Source organism: Bufo gargarizans, chromosome 7 (assembly GCF_014858855.1).
Source record: "Bufo gargarizans isolate SCDJY-AF-19 chromosome 7, ASM1485885v1, whole genome shotgun sequence".
NCBI classification, from domain to species: Eukaryota; Metazoa; Chordata; class Amphibia; order Anura; family Bufonidae; genus Bufo; species Bufo gargarizans.
In genome coordinates, this window is record NC_058086.1 from 177,175,159 (window position 1) to 177,197,263 (window position 22,105).

At 40.2% G+C, this 22,105-nt stretch overlaps 1 protein-coding gene across 1 annotated transcript in view; it reads right to left on the reverse strand.

The window, feature by feature from the left end:
* Nucleotides 1-22,105, reverse strand: part of DPYD (dihydropyrimidine dehydrogenase) — a 1,350,396-nt gene that overhangs the window by 829,101 nt on the left and 499,190 nt on the right. The window contains exon 8 of the mRNA XM_044302252.1: nucleotides 17,691-17,778. Within this exon, the coding sequence (XP_044158187.1) occupies nucleotides 17,691-17,778 (88 nt within the window). The remainder of the gene's footprint in view (nucleotides 1-17,690; nucleotides 17,779-22,105) is intronic.

Here is a 22,105-nt window from a genome sequence, read left to right on the forward strand (position 1 = left end):
CAGCTAGGAAGCTGTGTTCCATTTAGAACTAGGGCTGTATGCACCAAAATTATAGAGAGGATGATGCCTCTTCATAACTTCAGCAGATCCTCCGCCAGCTATGGGGCTTTATTAAGACCGGCATTTGAAAACGCCAGTCTTAATAAATGTGCCCCTATGTCTTTACAGTTGGAGATAGGGAGAACTTAAATTTATATCATAAAAAGTAGACATTAACCTTAAGAATTCCTTAAAAGGTTAAATCAATTGATGATTTATCCTCAGGACACCCAGCACCCCCAACGATCAGCTGCTAGCCAGTGATGTCACCATACATCAGTCATGTGGCTTAGTTGCAGGTCAGCCCCATTTAAGTTGATGGGTCTGAGCTGCAATGCCAACCACAGCCACTATATGATGTATGGCGCTGTGCTTGGAAAGCTGCCAGGAGCCTGCAATGCTCCCCAGGGGATAGGTCATTATTTCCTGCAGGATAACCCCTTTAAACTCAAATCATCAGGTATGAGTAAATCATTATATTGTCAATACAAAACCCATGGTTCACATAAAGTTGACATGTGTACAGTAGCTTTACCTCTTTAATCAACTCTACCCTTCCTGAACCTCAGACAATGCAAAATGAATGCTACTATGTATTCTAAATGTATTATATAATGGATCACGGATTAATGATAATAGGGTCAAATAAATAGCTGCAACTATGAGCAGTTATTATGAGTTTTGTTGTAATCTTATAAATATCCTCTGGTGCCAAAGCATATTCTATTAACATAGCATTAGATAAAATACATTACACTGAAGGCCAGCTCTTTCAGCCTCCTGAAAATGTACCATAAAGCAAAAGGGAGAAAATGAAAGTTTCATTCAAGGCCAAATACTTTAGCAGCAGCGCAATAGGCCTGCAAAATAAAACAGGCCAGTACAGAATGTTTTACCACATAAAGGATAAATTGCTATTTTCTCAACCAGAGTAATGTATTCATCTATATTCACATCTCTTTCGCACATACACATGCATACAGCCTCTGACCACCGAGCTATTTTTTTCAAACATTTAAAGAAGGTTACAGCACATTAGGTTGAACCTTCATTTCTGTCTTAGATGATAGATGGAAGGATTCCAACGGAGTTTACTTTATGAAGCAGTTAAATGATTTATATTCGGGAGCACATTAAAATCCTTATGACAAAGTGAACTCAAGCTAAAAAAATAAAAAATCTGGATTGCAAAAAGAAAAAAAACATCTTTGCAAGTAATGTGCTTTCATTTTTCACATGTTGCAACTCATTTATTTTATTCAGCTAGACATACTTAAATCTGCAAGATACTGCAAGCATCCAGCACCTCTGAAATAATATATCATCTCTTACAGATGTTTCCACCCGCTGCAAGGCTGCCGCTCATTAATCAAACATTATCCGTTGCCATCAGTGCCCAGTCTTGGAGAGAAAGTGGCACTTCATTTAAAATTTTGACTTTCATTCACCATTCCGTCTCTGACCCTGTGCTGTATTTGTTTCCAGTCTTAACATTAAAGAAGCCTTTTCTTTTTACTCTCAGAAAATCGTGGAATTCTTTTGATCTTAGAACACAATTGGCATCACAACACACCAGTGCCGCTATTTAGAAACAACTAAAGATAATATATTTGCCACTGCAGCTCACGTCGGTGCCTGGCAGTGGCTTATTTCATTCTCCTTTCAGAAGGCCTGCACGCTCGGCCAAGAAGAACATACAGGTATATGGAAGTCATAAGAGATAGCTGTTCTAACGTGCATGGCCATTGGTCATGAGCCAATTTCTTTAACACCTCCGTCGTACATGTAATAGCCTTCAGGTTTCTGCTGTTTCACACAGCCGATGCCAGGGTCTAATGTCATTTAACCCCCTTAGATGCTTGGGTCAAATGTGCATCTGAAAGATGGAAATGCAGGGGCTGCTCGCTCCAGCTTCGGTAACAGCCAGATGAGATCGGGGAAGCTGTTACATTACAGTGATAGGCCAGAGGTTGATTGAGGCTCCGAAGCCTATCACTGGTATATTACAATACAGGTCTGCAGGTGGCAGCACTGCATTAGACTATAATGAATGTGGTATTCTGTAATGGATAAAATAGCATTACAGCATACAATTGCCAATCTAATGATTGCTTGCTATAGTCACCTAAAAACAAGTAAAAAAGGGTTTTTAAAAATATAGAAAAATAAATAAAAAAATCTAAAAGTTCAAATCACCCCCTTTCCCTAAAATAAAAAATAAATAAACAATAAAAATTAAACAGCTTGGGCATTGCTGCATCTAAAAATGCCCATACTATTAAAATATAAAAATATTTTTCCCATATGACAAGCGGCGTAACAGAAAATAAAATCGAAATGGTAGATTTTCATATTTTTTTTTCTCTTCACCTCCCAAAAAACTTAATCAAATGTCATCAAAAAGTCATACACACACCAAAATGGTATAAATGAAAAGTACAGGTCATCCCGCAGAAAACGATCCCCACATAGCTCCATAAACGTAAATATAAAAAAAAGATATTTTTTTTTTCCAGTATTAAAACGCAAGAATAACTATACAAATGTGGTATCATTTTAATCATGTGGACCAAGAGAATTAAGGTAACAGGTCAGTTTTATCACATAGAGAGCCTCGTAACAAAAAAAATAGAACCAATAAAACTATGTAGGAAGTGAAGGTTTTTTTCCAATCCCACCCATTTGGAACTTATTTCCAGCTTCCTACTACATTTTGGGAAGACAGAGAAAAGAATCTAAAATGCTAAATCAACAGGTCCTCAAAGGGTTTAATTTGGCTGAATTGGTTGGGTGACTCGATTTGGGTGTGAATAAATTCAATCCAAATTGAAATGCTCCAAGTGCCCTAAAAAGCTTTGGATGGCATTCTGGGGTGTCCTAGGACTGTATGCAACTCGTTAGTAATCTTAAAGGGACAGTAACATATATGGCTATGGGTTAGTACTTGGATGTTGGTGGTAACAAACAGCCTCTTTAAAAACCAACTGCATAGCAGGATTTTTTACAGTTAAAAAAGTGGTCGGAATTTTTTTAAATCTTTTTAGTAACAAATGGCTGCAGGGGTGTATACACACACACATTGTCTGAGGTCATGTGGTCCCCCCTTTCTTCTGATCTGAAAAATTTCTGATGTCATTTTGAGAAATTCACCATAATTGACTTGCCGAAAATTTGGATTTAGATTCGACCTGAATTTTTGGAAACTTTGGGTCAAATTTGATTGGTTTCTGAACTGAACTGATTCGCTCATCTCTAATGTCGAGCCTTAGTTTCTAGAATTATTATTATGGCACATTCTTATTTTATATATCATGGGACTTGCAGGGATCCATTGAGCTTTGCTTTCTACATAAGCTCTGAATTGTTTAGAAAGAATAAATTAATAAAATGTAATCATCTAAAATTAGAAATGGGCTTTATATGCACCATTGACCGCATTAACGGCGCAAATGGTTACATTTATTTCAAAGCTTTGAGCTAAATTGTTCTTGCTTTCTAGATAGGATTTTAAAATAAGGCATGGCAAATATTTTTCTGAAAAGAAGACGACAAGTATATAAATGCAACAATGAAGCAAGTGCACGAGGCAATAATAATTATAGTGCGGGAAGCACAAAGTACAGTACCTTTATCTTTGAATAGCATGTTCTCATACATGGCAGTTTCTCATTACAGAGAAAATAAAGAGGTACTGAACAGCCAAAGATAAAATGCTAGCGTGGACATTTACAAGAATATTTGTTAAGGAAAATGCCTATGTTGGTCATAGTCTTCTCTTGACACCCACTATTCAAGTTTAAATGGAACAAATCAATATGTCATTTTAGCAAGACACGGCAAGAATGTGCCTTTTTACTATATTAGAAAAAATGACATTATTCTCAACGGTGAAAGCAAACATCCAGAAAGAGTTTATAGTGCTGGAAATTCCTAGAGAGAGTATTCATACATGTATGAGTGTTCTAAGTCCTGGCTTCTTCCTCTCTTTTTCTGTTGAAGGGGAGGCCAGCACTTTGACCAGGAATGAAATGGACAACCTGCCAGAACCTCACCTGCATCTATGAGTTTTATGTTTAAAAATATGATCTGCGTTGCCTCCAAATCCACAGGACAAAATTCAAAGACAAAAGGACGCTCCAGTTTTTCTATCGATGACTCCACGCACACTTCCGCAGATAATAAGTGCAGTGAACGACTGGAGCATCCTTATGTCTTTGAATTTATTATTAACCTTTGAGTCACTCACACCAAAAATTGCCACATATTTAATAATAAATGACCATCTTTGTGTGGTGAAGAAGGCCTGTGTGGTGGATCCTGCAGTGTCAAAGTATATGAGAGTGGACAATAAGGTTTCTCTTTCTTTGGTTTTATATATGCGTTCTATAGTTTATATAATTCATAGACTCAAGTTCTCTTAAGAACTCTTAAAGGGAATTTGTTACTTCGACTAATGAACTTGGACTACTTTCGGCAGTAATACATGCGTAGTGCTGTCCATAAGGAGTCAGGGTCACATTCTTTTATTGTCCTACTGCCCCTCGTTCGCCCTCTGTTAGGATTTAAAGCAGCACTGAAATATCTAATTAGGACTGCTGTGCATGCGCCCAGGAGTCCCTTCCAGTCGGTTTCTAGATCTCATTTGTCACTGTCCCTTAAGGTCCTCATACACTGGCCAATATTTCAGGCAATTGTCCCGGCAATTGCCTGCTCATCAGTGAAAGAGACTACTGCATTTACGTGTAGCGATCTCCTCCACAGTATGGGGAGAAGCGATCGCTAATGCCATCGCTTGCCCCCACGCATAATCATTGTTTGCCGGCAGCAGAGTGTGTTTTTTTTTTATTGTTTTTTTTTATTTTATTTTTTTTATTTAATCTTTTTATTTTTGAAATATTAAAGATCTACAGTATTACATTTTGGTATCACAAAACAACAATACAGTAATACATAGTCTCATCCTATGTTAAATTTCTTTCCTATTTTTTAACCTCCCCATCCCTCCCTCTAACCCCCTTTTCTTCCGCGGAGCTACTGTCATTGCGCCTGGTATTATAATTTCAAGTGGCCCCATATCCGCATCCAAGCTGCCTTTTTCCCTGCTGTTTGGGCAAGAATGTATTCATATTGCTTAACCCTGTTCATCTGTTCCATCCACTCCTGAAAATTAGGATATTCCGTAGTGCCCCAATGTTTAACAATTATTATTTTGGCCAATGCAATACCCCGAAGCCAGAGTCTCTGCTCAATTTTATTTTTATCTGTCTCTGGGAAAACGACCAGGATAACATATCTAATGCATGCTTCGTATTTCATAGGGGAACTATCCCGCAATTTCCGAAATATTTTAATCCAGTACTCTTTTATCCCTGTGCATTCCCACAGTTAGTGTATATACTGTAGTCTCCTCTGTCTTTGCTGCATTTATAACAGTTCTGTTTCCTATCCTTATAAATGGTATGCAAAAAGATTGGTGTGTAGTAGAGACGGAGTATGATTTTCAAAAGAATTCATGCATGGGCGGGGGAGACCGTTGATCTTTTAATATTTCTATACACAACGTTCCACAGAATGGGTTCCCCATTTTGCGAATCCTTTTCCCATTTGGCCTCACTTCTGAATGTGATTGTTTTAGTGTATTCATATTTTAACTTTGCATAGATGTGTGATATAGAAGTATTGAAAGTCATTTCTTGACAAAAATCTAAAAAAGTGTTACTTACTATATTTAAATAATTCTTATTCTCCGTGTAGTGAATAGCGTGTCGTAATTGTTCATATCTAAATTTATCAATAAATCCTGGTGTGATATCTGGTAGGATTTCATTTAAAGACTTAATCTGTCCTTTATGAAAAACTTGTGCAATTAGGCATATCCCATATTTTTCCCAATATTGAACATCGTCCAGTAACATAACTTGTGGTAGATGTGCATTCCCCCACAGTGGGGTGTATTGAACTGCCTGGCTTACTCCAATCATGTATCTAACTTGTTGCCAAATATACCCAAGCATGTTTACACAGCACGATCTGCTGCCGGCAAACAACAATTTAGGCGCCTACACAAATGATCCAATTACCCGATGAACAAGCATTAAACTCGGGTAATTGGCGGCACCCAATGAACACTCGTTAGCAATGATCGGGCGAATTCTTGGCCGGGGTAAAGGGCCGTTTAGGAGAAAGATACCAATGTCATATAAACTGGCATAATTTTTCTTTGTACAAGCTTTGATGAATTGGTATACATCCATTGTTCCTTTCTTAACACTATTTACCCTCCTGTCACCTTTGGTCATTTTCTTTTGCATTGCAGTGATAGCAGACATGCGCATGCACATTTATTCTCATTTTGATTGGCTGTGCTAAGGGCCCTCTTACACAGGTCGATGCTGGGCCAATGAGCACAGATAAGGGAAATGCAAGTTGCAAGTTAAGCCTGCCAGACAGATGCAAAATGAATGGGGGGAAAACTATTGCTATTACATTCATTCACCCCCATTTCACTTTGCATATTTTCACCAGCACATCCTCTATTTAGATGGGGTGATGTGCTGACGACAAACAATGAATTGCTGTGTTTGCTCTTTTGTTGGGTGACCAGTATCTGCAGCAAAGCCGAGCGCCAAGTGCCAAGGAGGTGGCAACAGGCTTGGGTCCCTTTAAGAAATGTTTGTGATGCCAGTTGCAATATAGCAACAATGTGACAGGGACTTTGAAGAAATGGTGTTGGTGGTGGTACCCATGTGTATGAATGGCCGAGTGGTATAGTGTGGCCTACAATGTCCCTTTAAGTTATTTTGTGTCACAGTGCTTTTACCTGGATACGCTGGTCACAAGGCGTTTGCTCCGAAGCAGAAAAAGGGGAAAAGTTAACTTGGGGAGGAAGAATACATCGAGTCCAGACCTTAACGGTTTACAGACTTTATCTTGGTTCCAACAGGCTTTGGCATTAAAACTTTGGCAGGCAAACTCGTCTCTACTACGTCGGTTGCTCTCTGACTCTGCTGTACTGACAGACTTAAATAGAATCTTTGCTTCTTCTCTATGCTGCAACTTCTCTCTGTAGTCTGACTCTAGATTATACCAGGGAACTTTACCTCCTGGCTCTAAGCTGTGGTCTCCATATCCAGCAGAGCTAAAGGTGCTTCAGCTGGCTTGGCTTGGGCATGGGCACGTCCAACAGCGACGTGCCTAACACTTGCTTCCTTCCACTAGATGGGGGTAAGCTGGACTGCCTTCTAACTAACTAGTCCTCTCCCCTCCTTAGAGGGAGAGTTAGAATGGAAAGAAGGGTTCCATGCTCTCTAACTGTAGCTCTGCCATGCTTGCTGCCACCTACTGGTGAACCATGTACATTACATTTGAACATAAACAGTTGCAAAATAGGAATGCACAGTGTTTGACCTGAAATAAATACACATGATGACATGAGGTTAACTAATAAAGACAGTAGCAAGATGCATACTCACCCGGCAGTTCTTGTCACTGGTGGGCTGTTGTCTCCAGAGTGAAACAGGGAGCTCTCTCCGCTCCCTGCTTCACTTTTCTTCTGAGCTTCGGCGCTCCCCCTGCTGGCTTCAACAAGCACTGCTGGCTGTGGGAGGAGCACTGAAAGCCCAGGAATCGGCCTCCAGCACAGCCAGCAGCGCGATGTGAGTGTGGGAGCGTGTCATCAGGGTTGAAGGTAAAGTATGTGTTTTTTATATATATATTTTTTTTAAAGCTGCAGACTGGAGGCAAAAGGGGTGCCACAACAAGAGTGAGGGGGCACAAAAGTGGGCATTTAATCTGCCATAGCAACTTTGAGGGGGCACCTAATCTGGCATAACTACTGTGAGGGGGAACATATATGGGCATAACTACTGTGAGGGGGCACATATGTGGGCATAACTACTATGAGGGGGCACATAACTGGACATAACTACTGTGAGGGGGCACATATCTGGCCATAACCACTGTGAGGGGGCGAATAATCTGGCATAACTACTGTGAGGGGTCACACATATCTCTCATAACTACTGTGAGGGGGCACATAACTGGGTATAACTACTGTAAGGGGGCACATAACTGGGCATACCTACTGTGAGGGGGCACATATATGGCTATAACCACTGTGAGGGGGCACATATCTGGCCATAACCACTGTGAGGGTGCACATATCTGGCATATCTACTGTGAGGGGGCACATATCTGGACATAACTACCGTGAGGGGGCACATATCTGGCCATAACCACTGTGAGGGGGCGAATAATCTGGCATAACTACTGTGAGGGGGCACACATATCTCACATAACTACTGTGAGGGGGCACATAACTGGGTATAATTACTGTAAGGGGGCACATAACTGGGCATACCTACTGTGAGGGGGCACATATATGGCTATAACCACTGTGAGGGGGCACATATCTGGCCATAACCACTGTGAGGGGGCACATATCTGGCATATCTACTGTGAGGGGGCACATATCTGGACATAACTACTGTGAGGGGGCACATATCTGGGCATTACTACTGTGAGGGGGCATATATATGGGCATTACTATTGTGAGGGGGCACATATCTGGGCATAACTACTGTGAGGGGGCACATATCTGGGCATTACTACTGTGAGGGGGAATATATCTGGGCATTACTATTGTGAGGGGGCACATATCTGGGCATATCTATTGTGAGAGGGGCTCATATCTAGGCATAACTACTGTGAGGGGGAACATATCTTATATAACTACTGTGAGGGGACACATATCTGGGCATAACTACAGTAAGGGGGCACAAAAGTGGGCATAACTACTGTGACAGAAAAAAAGGTGGGCATAACTGCTGTGAGGGGCCACAAGGAGGACATAACTATTGTGAAGGGACCACAAGGTGGCTTCATTACTGTGAGGGGCCACAATGTGGGCACTAGTACTGTGTGGTAGCTCTTAGGGGAAATGTCCTAGATTACCCTGATATACATTTGCATGGCTCACTCTTACAGCGCAGCACAGCACCCCCTGCTGGTGATTTCACATGGGCGGTCACCATCCCTTCCTTATGTGATTATTCTTTTTTTCTCTATCACCACAGGGACCTTGTTCTGGATTAAGTGGACATCAAGCCAACACCAGTGACACCCAGAAAGAGGTAGGACCAGATTTTATTAGGACTGGGTGAGTGTAGCCATGCATTGGGCTTAGTGTAAAAAAAAATTGCCGCCTCTTTGTATAAATTGGGAATGGGGGGGGGGGGCACAATCCAAAGTTTGCACCGGGGCCCATAACACTCTAGTTACGCCACTGTCCATATATACACATACAAACATCAGTTTATATTTTGGCTCCACCCAAGGTTCCCTTTTTTCCTTGTTTATCTGAAGAAGCTTTAAAGGGTTTTTTGTCATCAGAAAAATCGTTATGTAGTTGACTGACATTAGCGATGTGCTAATGTCAGCCGAACATAACTGTATGACTTATATCTCCCTGCCTGCCGCCGATCGCGCCAAATAATGACTTTTATAATATGCAAATGAGCCAAGGTGCTAGTGGGGTGTTGCTGCAGCACCTAGAGGCTCCATCCTCTCACCGTTTGGCACGCCCTTGTAAAGGTTATTGACATTCTTGGTCTCCTCCTTGCCCCGCAAATCCCTTGCGTGCTGCCGTCCTTCACTCACTGTGCCTGCGCCTAATACTAAAATGGACGGCGCAGGCGAGGTATTTTCGGGGCATGGAGGAGACCAAGGTGTCAATAACATTTACGAGGACGTGCCAAACGGTGAGAGGAAGGAGCCTCTAGGTGCTGCAGCAACGCCCTACTAGAACCTAGAGGCTCATTTGCATATGATAAAAGTAATTATTTAGCGCGAACAGTCGCAGGCAGGGAGATATACGTCATACAGTTATGTTCTGCTGACATTAGCACATCGCTAATGTCAGCCAGCTATATAACGACTTTTCTGATGACAGAAACCCTTTAACCCTTTCAGCACCGAGCCACTTTTCCAGGCCGATTTTTGCATATCTGACATGTGTCACTTTATGTGGTAATAACTTTGGAACGCTTTTACTTATCCAAGCCATTCTGAAATTGCTTTCTCGTGGCACATTGTACTTCATGACAGTGGTAAATTTGAGCCGAAATAATTCACCTTTATTTATAAAATAATCCCAAATTTACCCGAAATTATTAATTTTTTTGCAGTTTTCTAAATTTGAAATTCTCTACTTTTAGGACCTCATAATAGTTATCAATCGACATTCTTCATATGTCTGCTTGGCATAATTTTGTTTATGTTGCCATAATTTTGTAAATGTCATTTTATTTTTATCAGACGTTGGAAGGCTTAGAATTTTAGAAGCAATTTTTCTAATTTTCAACAAAATTTCAAAAACAATTTTTTTAAGCACCAATTCAGTTATAAAGTGATTTTGAGGGTCTCACATAATGTAAACCACCCATAAATGGCAGCATTTTAGAAACTACTAGTGATGAACGGCAGGGGCAATATTCAAACTTGTGAAAATTTCTGCGAATATTTGGGCGAATATTCTTTATAAATTAGCGAATTCACCATTATTTTATTGATTGTGAAAAACGGCAATGTAATATGCGCGTATTGCGCACGCTATATAGGCGTGGGTCCCTTTAGCTACATTTTTCAAGCTGCTAGAAGTTTCCTGAGGCTGGATGAAATGGTTTAGACGGCAGAACATTACAGTAGCTTTATATGCAGATAGAGTGCTCTAATATATTTGCAATAACGCAAATCGGCAATTAATGATGCACATATTTTGGTGCAATACGTGCAACTTCACATTTTAGCAGGTCTGACTACATATTACTGATTGGAGCACTAAGTATTGTTGTGAACTTGTGACATCACAGCACTATGTATGTATGTATGTAAGGACAGCAGGACCTATCACACTACCTAACACCCTGCCCTACACTATATCAGGATATAACCTACACTGACTATCTCCCACTAACTATCTGTATTATATATATGAGCTAACTAACTAACTATCTAGTGTATTGACTCAGTAAAGCACAGAGCACAGCAATGACACTTCTGTCTCTCTCAGATCTGCACAACACTGCATACAAGGGCTGCTGTGGAGGTTCTTATATAGTAAGGGGTAGGCAACTTTCCTATTGGTTGATAGGGATGTTGCTAAGATCAGACAAAGACACTGCAGCCTTCTCATTGGCCCACAAGCATAAGGCAGGGAGGGATCAAGGGTTCATCTAGAATATTTGCGAATATGAATATATAGCACTATATTCTAAATCCTTGCGAATTCTCGAATTGACGATACTCGCGATTAAAATTTGCGTCCAACACTAGAAATCACACATCTAATATTATTCAAAACTGATGTTACAAACGTTTTTAACCCTTGTGGTGTTCCACAAGAATTAAAGGAAAATGGAGGTGAAATTCTAAAATTTCATTTTTTTGGTAGATTTTTTATTTTAATCAATGTTTTCTTGCAACTGTCACGGTCCCTCCTGTGACAAATGTTAGGAGCTCAAGGAGACTAGCAGAGCATCAAGGAATCTAACAGCCTCTTTGATTACTTTTGATTCAGTGTTGTTGATGTTAATGACCACATCCCTTGTTTCAGGTGTAGCTTAGTAGTCATTACTTCTACCCTACTTAGTCTTACCCCAACCTTCTGACTGTGTGGTAAGATAGCTTCATTTGGTTTTGGAAGAGCTGGTGTGTGGTCCTCTCTGGAGTTCCTGCTTGCCCATCTTACTACAGAAGTTAAGTGTCACATTTGTTTGTGTTTTGTTTTCCCTTCCTTGTTGGTTGTTACTAGGCCTCAGGGAGACACTTGTTCCTTCATCTTGTCTCAGCCCTGCCAATATCCACAGGGCTTTTAAGAGTCTTCAGGGTCCCAGGTTCCAGGGTATGGTCATTCCTACATTCAAGGGGTGCCCATATGGTTAGGAGTCAGGGCCAGGAGTAGGGTTCTTTAGGAGGTGACCTTTTCCTTTCCCTAGTGTTAAGGCCTAGTGGCTTTCCCTCCTGGTTGTCAGTGTGGTGTTTCCTCCTATACCTCATCCGTGACAGAAACACAGTAAAGGTTGACAGCAAAATAAACCACAATATATATTACTCTGTTTCTGCAGTTTACAGAAGTACCCCATATGTAGGTGGTAAACTGCTTTATGGGTGTGTGGCAGTGGTCAGAAGGAAACTAGCGCCATATGGATTTTGGAGGCAGATTTTGCTAGAATGGTTTTTAGGCACCATTTTGTATTTGAGGAGACCCTGACGTACCCCTACAGTCGAAAACCTCAAAAAGTGACACCATTTTGGAAACTACACCCCTTAAAGAATATATTAAGGGAGGTACTGTGCACTTTGACCCTCTAAGCGTTTTACGGAATTTGGAAACACTTGGCTTTAAAAATTTTAAGTTTTGTTTCTTTAGCCCAAAATGTTTCATTTTCACAAGGGGTAATAGGAGAAAAAGCACCCGCAATTTGTTACCCATTTTCTCCTGAATACGGCAAGACCCCATATGTAGTGGTAAACTGCTTTGGGGGCACATGACAGGACTCAGAAAGGAAGGAGCGCCATATGGCTTTTGAAGCGCAGATCTTGATGTATTGGTTTACGGGTGCCACTGGTTTTTATTTTTTCAGTGATTGTCTTATGTGGGAGTTCATTTTTTGCAGGATGAGGTGACTTTTTTTATTGAAACCATTTTGGGGTACATAAGACTTTTTGGTCGCTTGGTATTATACTTTTTTTGAGGCAAGGTAACTGGTTGTTTTGGCATAGTATTTTTTTTTACAGCATTCACCTGAGGTGGCATATCATGTGATATTTTATACAGCAGGTTGTTACAGACCCGGTGGTACATAATATCTCTATCATTTTTCTTTTTGTTAAGGTTTACACAGTGAAAGCCCTTTTAAACAGAATAAAATCTATATTTTTTTTGTTTATTTTTTATTGGGCAAAAGTAGGGGCTCATTTTTTGCGGGATGAGATGATGGTTTCATTGGTACTATTTTGGGTACTATTCTGGGACTTCAACTTTTGGGGTCTGATCCCCTGCACAATGCATTACACAGTGTAATATACTTACAGCCTGCTTCCTGTGAGATCCAGGGGGCTGGATCTCACAGGCTGACAGGGAAGGCAGCCATAATGCCTAAGGAAGGACACACTTCCCATAACAATGCGTTAAAGTGAAGAACCGCACTTCCTAAACAAGGAATATTTTCCAACCGTGCTGTAAGCCCACCGAGTTGATACAGGATAACAGTGCTTCCCAGCTCTGGATTCCAAATGCACCTCTTGGATTCCTCTGCAGGGCACCAAAAAATCACACCATAGTGAAAAACTTCAAATGCAGGTAAAAAAACTTGTGGTTTATTATACTCACAAATGAGATAAAATATATAGCATATATAAAATCCTGGTAGTAACACTCTGGGCAGCGGAATTGACCCACAACACTACAAGGACCTGCAGCGCAAGTATTCAATAGTATCCAAAAGAACTCCGTGACTGACTTTCTTTTATTAGACACACTTCCCATAACAGTTGTCTCTGTATATGATTGCAATTAGTGTTGAGCGAATCGAATTTCAGGATAAATTCAATTCACCACAAAGCCGATTTTATCTGAGATAGTGTAAAAAAAAAAATACACTATTTGTCCGGTGGCCGACATATCTTGCTTGAAGATCTAGCACAAAATCCTGTGTGCAGTGATGTATGACGTCACCACGCGGGGCAGTGTGATGATGTCATCACGAGCCACACAAGATTTTGCAGCAGATCTTCAAGCAAGATGGCGGCGGGCAACCCGTTGCAAGCAAATAAATGAGGTAAATAAGCTTTTCTTATTTTTTATTTTACACTCTGCTATTTATATCAGATGCCGCGATCATGTATAAACTAGGGTTGTTTCGGGTATTGAACTTTTCATACCCAGTCAATACTTTTGTCCCAGTATTGATACGATACCGGCATTTGTCTTTTATCAATACTAGGCTGTGCTGCTGCACAGCCTAGTATCAGAGAACATGAGCGCGCTGCTCTCAGCGCGGTCATGTTCCCTCGGCAGCATGGGGAGAAGGAAGCAGTCTCTCCCTCTCTTTGTACTGCTGCTGCCGCTTCCACCATAGAGAGTGCAGGAGGGGCGAAGGAGGAGAGGGTGCACTGCGCCACCAATGATAACTAATGTTTAATATTCAAATACAAGCGTCCATCTAGCACCTTAGGTGAAAGGGCTCGGTTGTCGCCCCTACCTTTTCATTTTCTGTTATTGCACCATTCCAAAAGTGTGATCTGTTGGTCTTTTTATAGAGGACAGGCATAGGTGCCCCTGTTTTAAACTCCAATGAGAAGTGGCTCATGTGTACTGTATATTGTTAGCATAGTCGCAATTTGCAGAAGATGATGCATCCTATAAAGGCAATAATAAGCACCGTTCATATCCTCCCTTGATTCGGTTCTCAGAAAATGTATTCTAGCCATTCATCCTCAGCATAAGCTTTTTAGAAATACAATCCTTCATTATGTGAAATGAAAATGGTAACAGAATAGCAATAACCATGGAATGTTTCCTAAACATAAAATAAAATGTAGCCAAACGCATCAGCTGTGCAGGAGTCATTTACGGATACTGCCCATAATGTACATATTACGCAGATAAATGCCTGCTATGCCATCCTGTTGGCACTTTAATACCGTATAAATTCACAGGAAACCACTTGAATTTGTTTTTTATGATTTGAGATGTGGAACACAAACCACGCAAACACTTCACACGGCAAAGCTTGATTTGATGCATGCTGCAAGTACGTGCATTGAAAAGCAACTCTCTCTTTTTTTTTACTTATGTGATTCCATGAGCCAGGACGGTACATGCAGTTTTCGAGCGTGATGAATTAATATGTCGTATGCACTGCATTCACAAGGGTTTGAATGAATACAGATCAACTCAGGTGAAATGCTTAAAGATGTAGAAACCAGTGTTTGCTCACGAACACCATTAGAGGAACCATATATCTCTCAATCATCTCAGTTCATTGAGTAAACTGACAAGAGCAAGCCTAGGCACGGGGGAAGAAAGTCTAACACTTGACAAATGCTTTTTCTCTTGACATGCTGTACATTTTGATAATTCAAACCTGCAGCATATGGCTACACTTATGGAACAGAACATTCTCTTGCATTGCCAATGTTTATTGCATCACTAGGTATAAAGGATGTAGAGAACATGTGTAATGTCACCATTTATCAGATAAATTGTTATATAGCAGACAAGAAGCTAAAACACCAGGGCTTCCATTAGATTAAAGAAAAAGGTTCCCATTTTGTACAGAGCTCCACCATGAATATATGGTATAAGGGAATGATAGAATTACCAGTTCTGTAAGGACTCCTCGACTAGTCAGTGAATCACAGACGTTTGTTGCCTATCTTCTTCATGGACAGCGCACCAATCCATTCCTATAATGTGTTTGTTCATACATTCTTGTTTTTCCTCTGACCATGAGACATGCATTACTTTGGTTCATGTTGCAGACCAAAAATGCCCATTGATGTCTAACCTGACAAATGGCATTCATGTTCTGTCAATGGTTATCGGCATTAGAGCATCTGGAAATCCCTTTTTTCCAGCTAGCAGTTCAGATAGAATACAGTTGACACATTGGGACAAAAAATGAATAGACAGACCAACAATAGACCCTTCAGGACATCTTCCTCGTCTGGTCAAGGATGTTATCATAGATGTGTGTGTGTAAGGCATAACACAGGGTTATGATTGGAATTGCTCCCTTCAACCATTTCATCATTATTATATCGAAGGACAATGCTGAGGGGACTTTTGACTTGTAGATCTCTTTAGAAGAGTTGTCCTTAAATCAGCGTATTTCTGGACAAAGACATCAATGGTGATGTGGGCATGAACAATGTATAGGCTCCTTGATGTTTAGGATCTTATAGCACCTCCTTCATGTGTCTAGACTGTCTGTCCATCCTTTATAATCCAATTTTAATCACTAATTGAAGAGCAAAAAGTGCATTCATTGGGCCCCTGAGCAACATGCTCTCTTATTCAAAGGTATTACCTACAGGGCCCATAGCTTACAAGGGCCCTGTGTAGATACACCATTTGTTCACATAGTTCTCCCAACCCAGGGTGTACAAAAATGTGAAATTCCTTACAGACTTACCTCTTCTTATAGATAACCTAATGCAGCCAAAAGGAGCAATACTAACAACATTTATTTAAAAAGAAATCACCATTTAGGCCATGTTCGCATTTTGCAAATTCCACACCTGACAGAATCTATTATTTAGCTGACAATGTTCATTACAGAGATACATTTTGTGTTACTAAAATTAAGAGAAGAAATGTTTCTACATCGGAGTGGGATGCCTCCGCCCCGTGCAGCAGGTGATATGGCTGCGTAGATATGCTGATAGTTGCTCACATAGTCTACTCTGTAGACCTTAGCTATCTCTATGATGTAGCAGCTATCCACACCAGTCTATGGACATTACTCCAGTGGTAGCTGTGAATTTTTGTTCATCTACTTTCATGCAGAAGTATCTCTTCAGTCTGAGCCTTGGGCCCACTGGGACAGTATTTCCAACTTAAGTATTCTACAATAAAGCTTGCAACCTCCTAAATATGCATATGGTACTTGTCGCAGACACCTATAGAGGCTGAAAAGATTGTGGTCACACACAATGAAGCCTGAGAGGTTATCATTTGCCCCTTAGAAGGATATTAATGCTAAAAAGTTCTGCCCCCTTTTTTTTTAGTACAGTGTTTTTACCCACCATATGGGGCTTCCTGTTGGAATAAGGCCACAGATGGAGGGGCACATTACATGACCAGTCCATAAGTGTTCTTTAGACATGATCAAATTAATTACAGTATATAGGATCAGAATTAGACCTAAATTCTGTGAAAATTTAGATTCTATAGTATCAGAATTTTAGGTGATTCAAGAATTTTGGGAGAGATACAACCAGAATGTCATCTACGTTTTATGGCTATTGAAGCACTTTCAGGTTGTGTCAAATCTACTCAGGTCCAAACTGGATGGGACGGTTGATTCCGAATAGAAGTCACGAAAATTCAGTCATCTCTAATGTCCTTCATTGAATAAAGTATACACACCACTGTCAATGCACTAGTTTCTAATGTTATTCAATAAAGCCCACTGATGGATGGGTCTGGTGACTGGTCACATGTCCTTCCATCAGTGGCCATGTTCAGGATGGGAGCTTCTTCAAGTCCTTGAAGAGACTGTACTGAAACAAGTGGGTAGAACTTCTGATATCAGGACATTGGCCAGATTATATTTGATCATCCTATGAATAAGTCACTTATAGTGTGGTTAATAGCACTATGTAGAATTTTCACTAAAGTAAGCAATCACTTTAGTCTGCCTATGGGTCAGGGTGGTGCCCTACGATTGTCCACCATATCTTTTAATATCTCTATATCTCTTATTACCACATTGTGTCATCACTGATATAACTTGAGTTGACTGTCATATTTGTCTGAAACTGTAGAAACTCATCTTTTCTAAATGCAGATCTAACGGGATATTATGCAGATTATTATGAACAAATATATTGCAAAATGGAAACAAACAGTGATAAGAAAAACTTACCAATCCCAATGAATATTGCTGCAAATCCCTCTTCCTTCAGAGATCTTATATTCATTCCATGCATTCCCAGGCCCTTGCCCTCAATTACCTTATAAAAGAAAATACATTGCCAATTAAGAAAACTAATGTAATGTAACCTAATAAGGGAGAAGAGTGTTTGGAAACAGAGTACAAACTTTGAAAGCCTGGAGGAGAATAAGACAGGATAGATAAGACAAAGAGGATACATAATATGATTTGCAAACTGCTCATTAAAATGTGATTAGAAAGAAGGTTCTTTTTCTATTTCTAACAATGCACAGTGCATGCAGGGAACAGACATTCAATATCGCTAACCACATTTTAAGGCACAGAAATGAAAATGTTCGAAAGGTTTCTTATATATAGGCAAACAGTTAAGGTAAAATGCTCAATATATAGAACCCCAATCATATATTCATATGTTCACCCACCCATGCTGTCTAAAATTCATATTAAATAGGCTGAGAGGGAAAGAACAGGTCAGCTAGCATGCGTAACGCTCTGAAGGGAAAGAGACATGCAATTCAGCTTTCCTTCCAAAAGGATTTTACGTCAATGCTCAACCTTTTAAACAGGCCTTGGAGCATAACTTCGATATTAGTGAACTCTTTGACAACCATTGGTGTACATTTACGGTGGAGGTCATATTTTTGAAGAAGGAACCCACTCTGGAGCAGATTAGGCTCCATAGCCTCCAGGTTTCTGCTGTTTCACATAGACGACACCTGGGGATAATGTCTGCAATTGGCGATAACAGACATTTAACCCCTCAAATGCCATGGTCAATTGGGACGATGGCATCTGAGGTGGCTTTCCCCAGGAGTGCTGCACTCCCAGGGCTTGAATAGCTCACCCTCATGGCGATCGGAAGAGCCATTCATTGTTTGCAATAGCCTGGGTCTCTCTGAAGAAGGCCATGCTATTACAGTTGTAGTTCTTATGGAGGTCTGCAGGTGGTAGAGCTTCATAAGAACATTGAATTATCATTGCAATGAAAGACAAATTTGCTAAGTAGGGCATAAGCGATTTGAAGATAGCTTAATCACATGCCCTAGAGGGGGCTGAAAAAAAGTTTAAAAAAAAAGTAAAAAAAAAGTAAAAGAAAAATGAAAATTTCAGTTACCCCTCCTTTCCCCATAATAAAAATAAAATAAACAATAATGCCTGAAAAATTAAAGTATAAATGTATTTATTTAGGTAGGCACAGGATAGGGTGAGTAAGTGTTGTGTGTCTGACTGTCACAGCGGCTGGAGCTGTTCCCAAATCACATCTATATAGGCTCCTGCACTGTCCCACAGAAACCAAAAAGAGACAGTAGACTATTTTTTTTAAGTGCAGGAGTCAGCTCTTTTCCCCTAAAACCTGTTGCAATTTTTCTACAGTTTATAAGCGCACAATAAGTGTATTTCAGTGCATCAACAGTAGCATATTAGTGTATATTAGGGTTAAAGGACCCCTTGGAAGTTCGATTTCGCTGGGTTCGGCCAAACTTCAGATCAACCCCGGAATCCCACTGAAGTCAATAGGGATTGAAACTTTACTTTATTATTTTCTGTTATAACATTGTTATATTGGAAAATAATAGCATTCTTAAGACAGAATGCAAACCAATATGGCCATTTAGGGGTAAAAAAACAACAACTCACCTCATCCACTTGATCACACTACAGCAGCTTCTTCTAGATTCACTGAACAGGACCTGCCAAAGGATCTGCGATATGCGTGATGATGTCACCACGTGGGAGAGATAGATAGAAGATAGAAGAAGCTCCTCTAGTAGATGAGGTGAGTTATATATTTTTTTCAATCCCTAAATTGCCATATTGGTTTGCATTCTGTCTTAAGAATGCTATTATTTTCCAATATCACCATGTTCGAACCTGGACTTCAGTGAAACTTTGCATCCCTAGTGTATATTTTTGTCACACCCAGGGAATGTCCAATTGTTTCCCCAAAAACCTGTTTCAATTTTTATATTGATTATGATTATTAGTAGTTGGTAGGAAATTTCCATATTTTACTTATTATCTACTGTATTTGATGCTAAGACAACTGTTAGCAACCAGACATTTGCATTTATAAAAGGAGGCTTCTGAGTATTTTGTCTTACTGTATTTGAGTATGGTGCTAACCTGTGGAGGGAAGATCTGTTACATAGTACTTACCCTTGCTCCCCCAATGCGGCCATATCTGTATCCGCTACACTGGCGCGCACTGTGGGCTCTTTTGAACAGGAAAGGAAATGGCCACATCTGGTTGGAAGAGCCCTTGGCGGACACGGTGGCTTTGGGGGAGTGAGAGGATAAGTACCATGTAAAAGAGCTTTCCTCCACAGTATATCACCATACACTGATTAAACATGCCTGGAGAACCTCTGTAAGTTAAATTGCATTAGACTAGGATTTATTATTAAATTACAAATAATGGGGGTTATTTATTAAAGGGAACCTGTCACCTAAAAAACTCCTCCCAAACTACCAGCATTATCTTAAAGTAGCCAGCAGTATGTTCTTAAAGATCCTTTTCTTCCTTCGGCCAGATTCACCAAAATCTTGAAAAACAGAGTTTGAAGTCAAGGGGGCAGCGGCCTCCTCGCTTTAAGTCAAGATAACCATGCCCCCTTTGCTTTTGATTGACAGCTGATAGCTTTCGGCTGTTCAGCAAAGCCGGACGAGTGTGTGTGCATCAGACGTTCACGTGTGCGGCTGTCAATCAGAGGTGAAGGGGCAGGGAAAGGGATGTGTGGTTATCCTGACTTGAATCGAGGAGGCCGCTGCCCCCTTGAGTTGAAAACTCTGCTGTTACATAGCGCGTGCAGGGGATTAAAGTTTGTTTTTGAAGATTTTGGTGCATCTGGCCGGAGGAAGAAAAGGATCTTTAGGAACATACTACTGGCTACTTTAAGGTAATGCTGGTTGTTTGGGAGGCGTTTTTTAGGTGACAGGTTCCCTTTAAGACCAGCGTTTTAGACGCTGGTCTTAATAACCCCTATATTTGGCGGTGGATGTGCTGAAATTATGAAGTGTCGCCGGCCTCTACAAAACTTTGGTCCATCCAGCTGTCTTACATTTTGATCATTTTCTACGCCTAAAACAGGTGTAGAAAATGATGACTGAGACGTGTCTGCCGGCCTCCCCCTTCCCCGCCTGCGCCATGCCCACTTTTTTAGATTTGCTGTAATCAGAGAGAAGTCACAGATTGCGGCGAAACTAACCGTTGCACTGCAATTGCATTTCTGGATAATAAATTACCCTCAATATCCTTTACAGGTTCTATGCATAAACTTAAATTCCTTAAACTATATTTATTATTCACGCTGCATTTTATACATTATTCTTCAGCTTTTAAAGCTAAAACAGAAAATATAGAGATACAAAATTAGGTTAGTGATGTACTCTGGCATGATTTGTTTTGAATAAGACCATTTTAGCTTTTTGCTTTTTTTGTAAGCCATATCTACAATTTCCTCTTGTTACTGTCTATCTTCTGTGGTTACGTCAACTGTTTGCGCTGCAATGAAATCCTGGGGAGCGGAGGAAGCTGGGGTCATGGCACAATAATGGAAATATGTGGAAATTTACTGCAAAAAGCAAACATCTCATTACTGTATGGCTGCATTGCAATATGCTAGGAGGCTGCTAAAAGCCCACCGTGTGCAATTTTTCAATTTTTGAGAATATAAAGGAGCTCAATCCTGTAAGTATACGGTACTTTGTGCATAGTCCACAAATGAGATGATAGTGCCTTGATGCCATATTTTGGATGTAAAGTCAGCGAATCATTACATTGTAAAAGTATGAACCTCTCTAAGTAGAAGTAAAATTCTGATATTTATCAGAGGTTTACAAGTCTATTAGGGTACGGCCACACGGTCAGTTTTCTGCATTCAGTTTTAGAAGCAAAAACCAAGAGTGAATTTAAAAAGAAGAGGAGAATTCTTCTCTGTCCTTTATACTTTCTCTCTTTTTATGATCCACTCCTGATTTTGGCTTCTAAAACTACAAGCAGAAACCTGACCGTGTGGCATTAAACCTTTAGACTAAACAACAGCATAAAGTATACGTATGGCCCAAATGTAATGATGTGATTGCACCTTCTCTAGTACAAAATGTTACATCACGGTTTAGACATATTTATAAAAACAAAATCCAAAAAGAATAATCCACTGCACCTGATTTGAGGAGCGGACGTGGCTTAGTGGAAAATGGGACTGCCTAACATGCAACAATATAAAATCAAATTAATTTTGTTGCCAACCAATATGTGGTACAAAGTTAGACAAAAGTGTATAAACTTGCACCAAGTTTATCATCCAGGCTGAGTCCCTGTGATAAATTTGGTGCTTCTTTTGACTGCCTGATTACAAGGTTTACATGTTAAACAGGATTAGTAA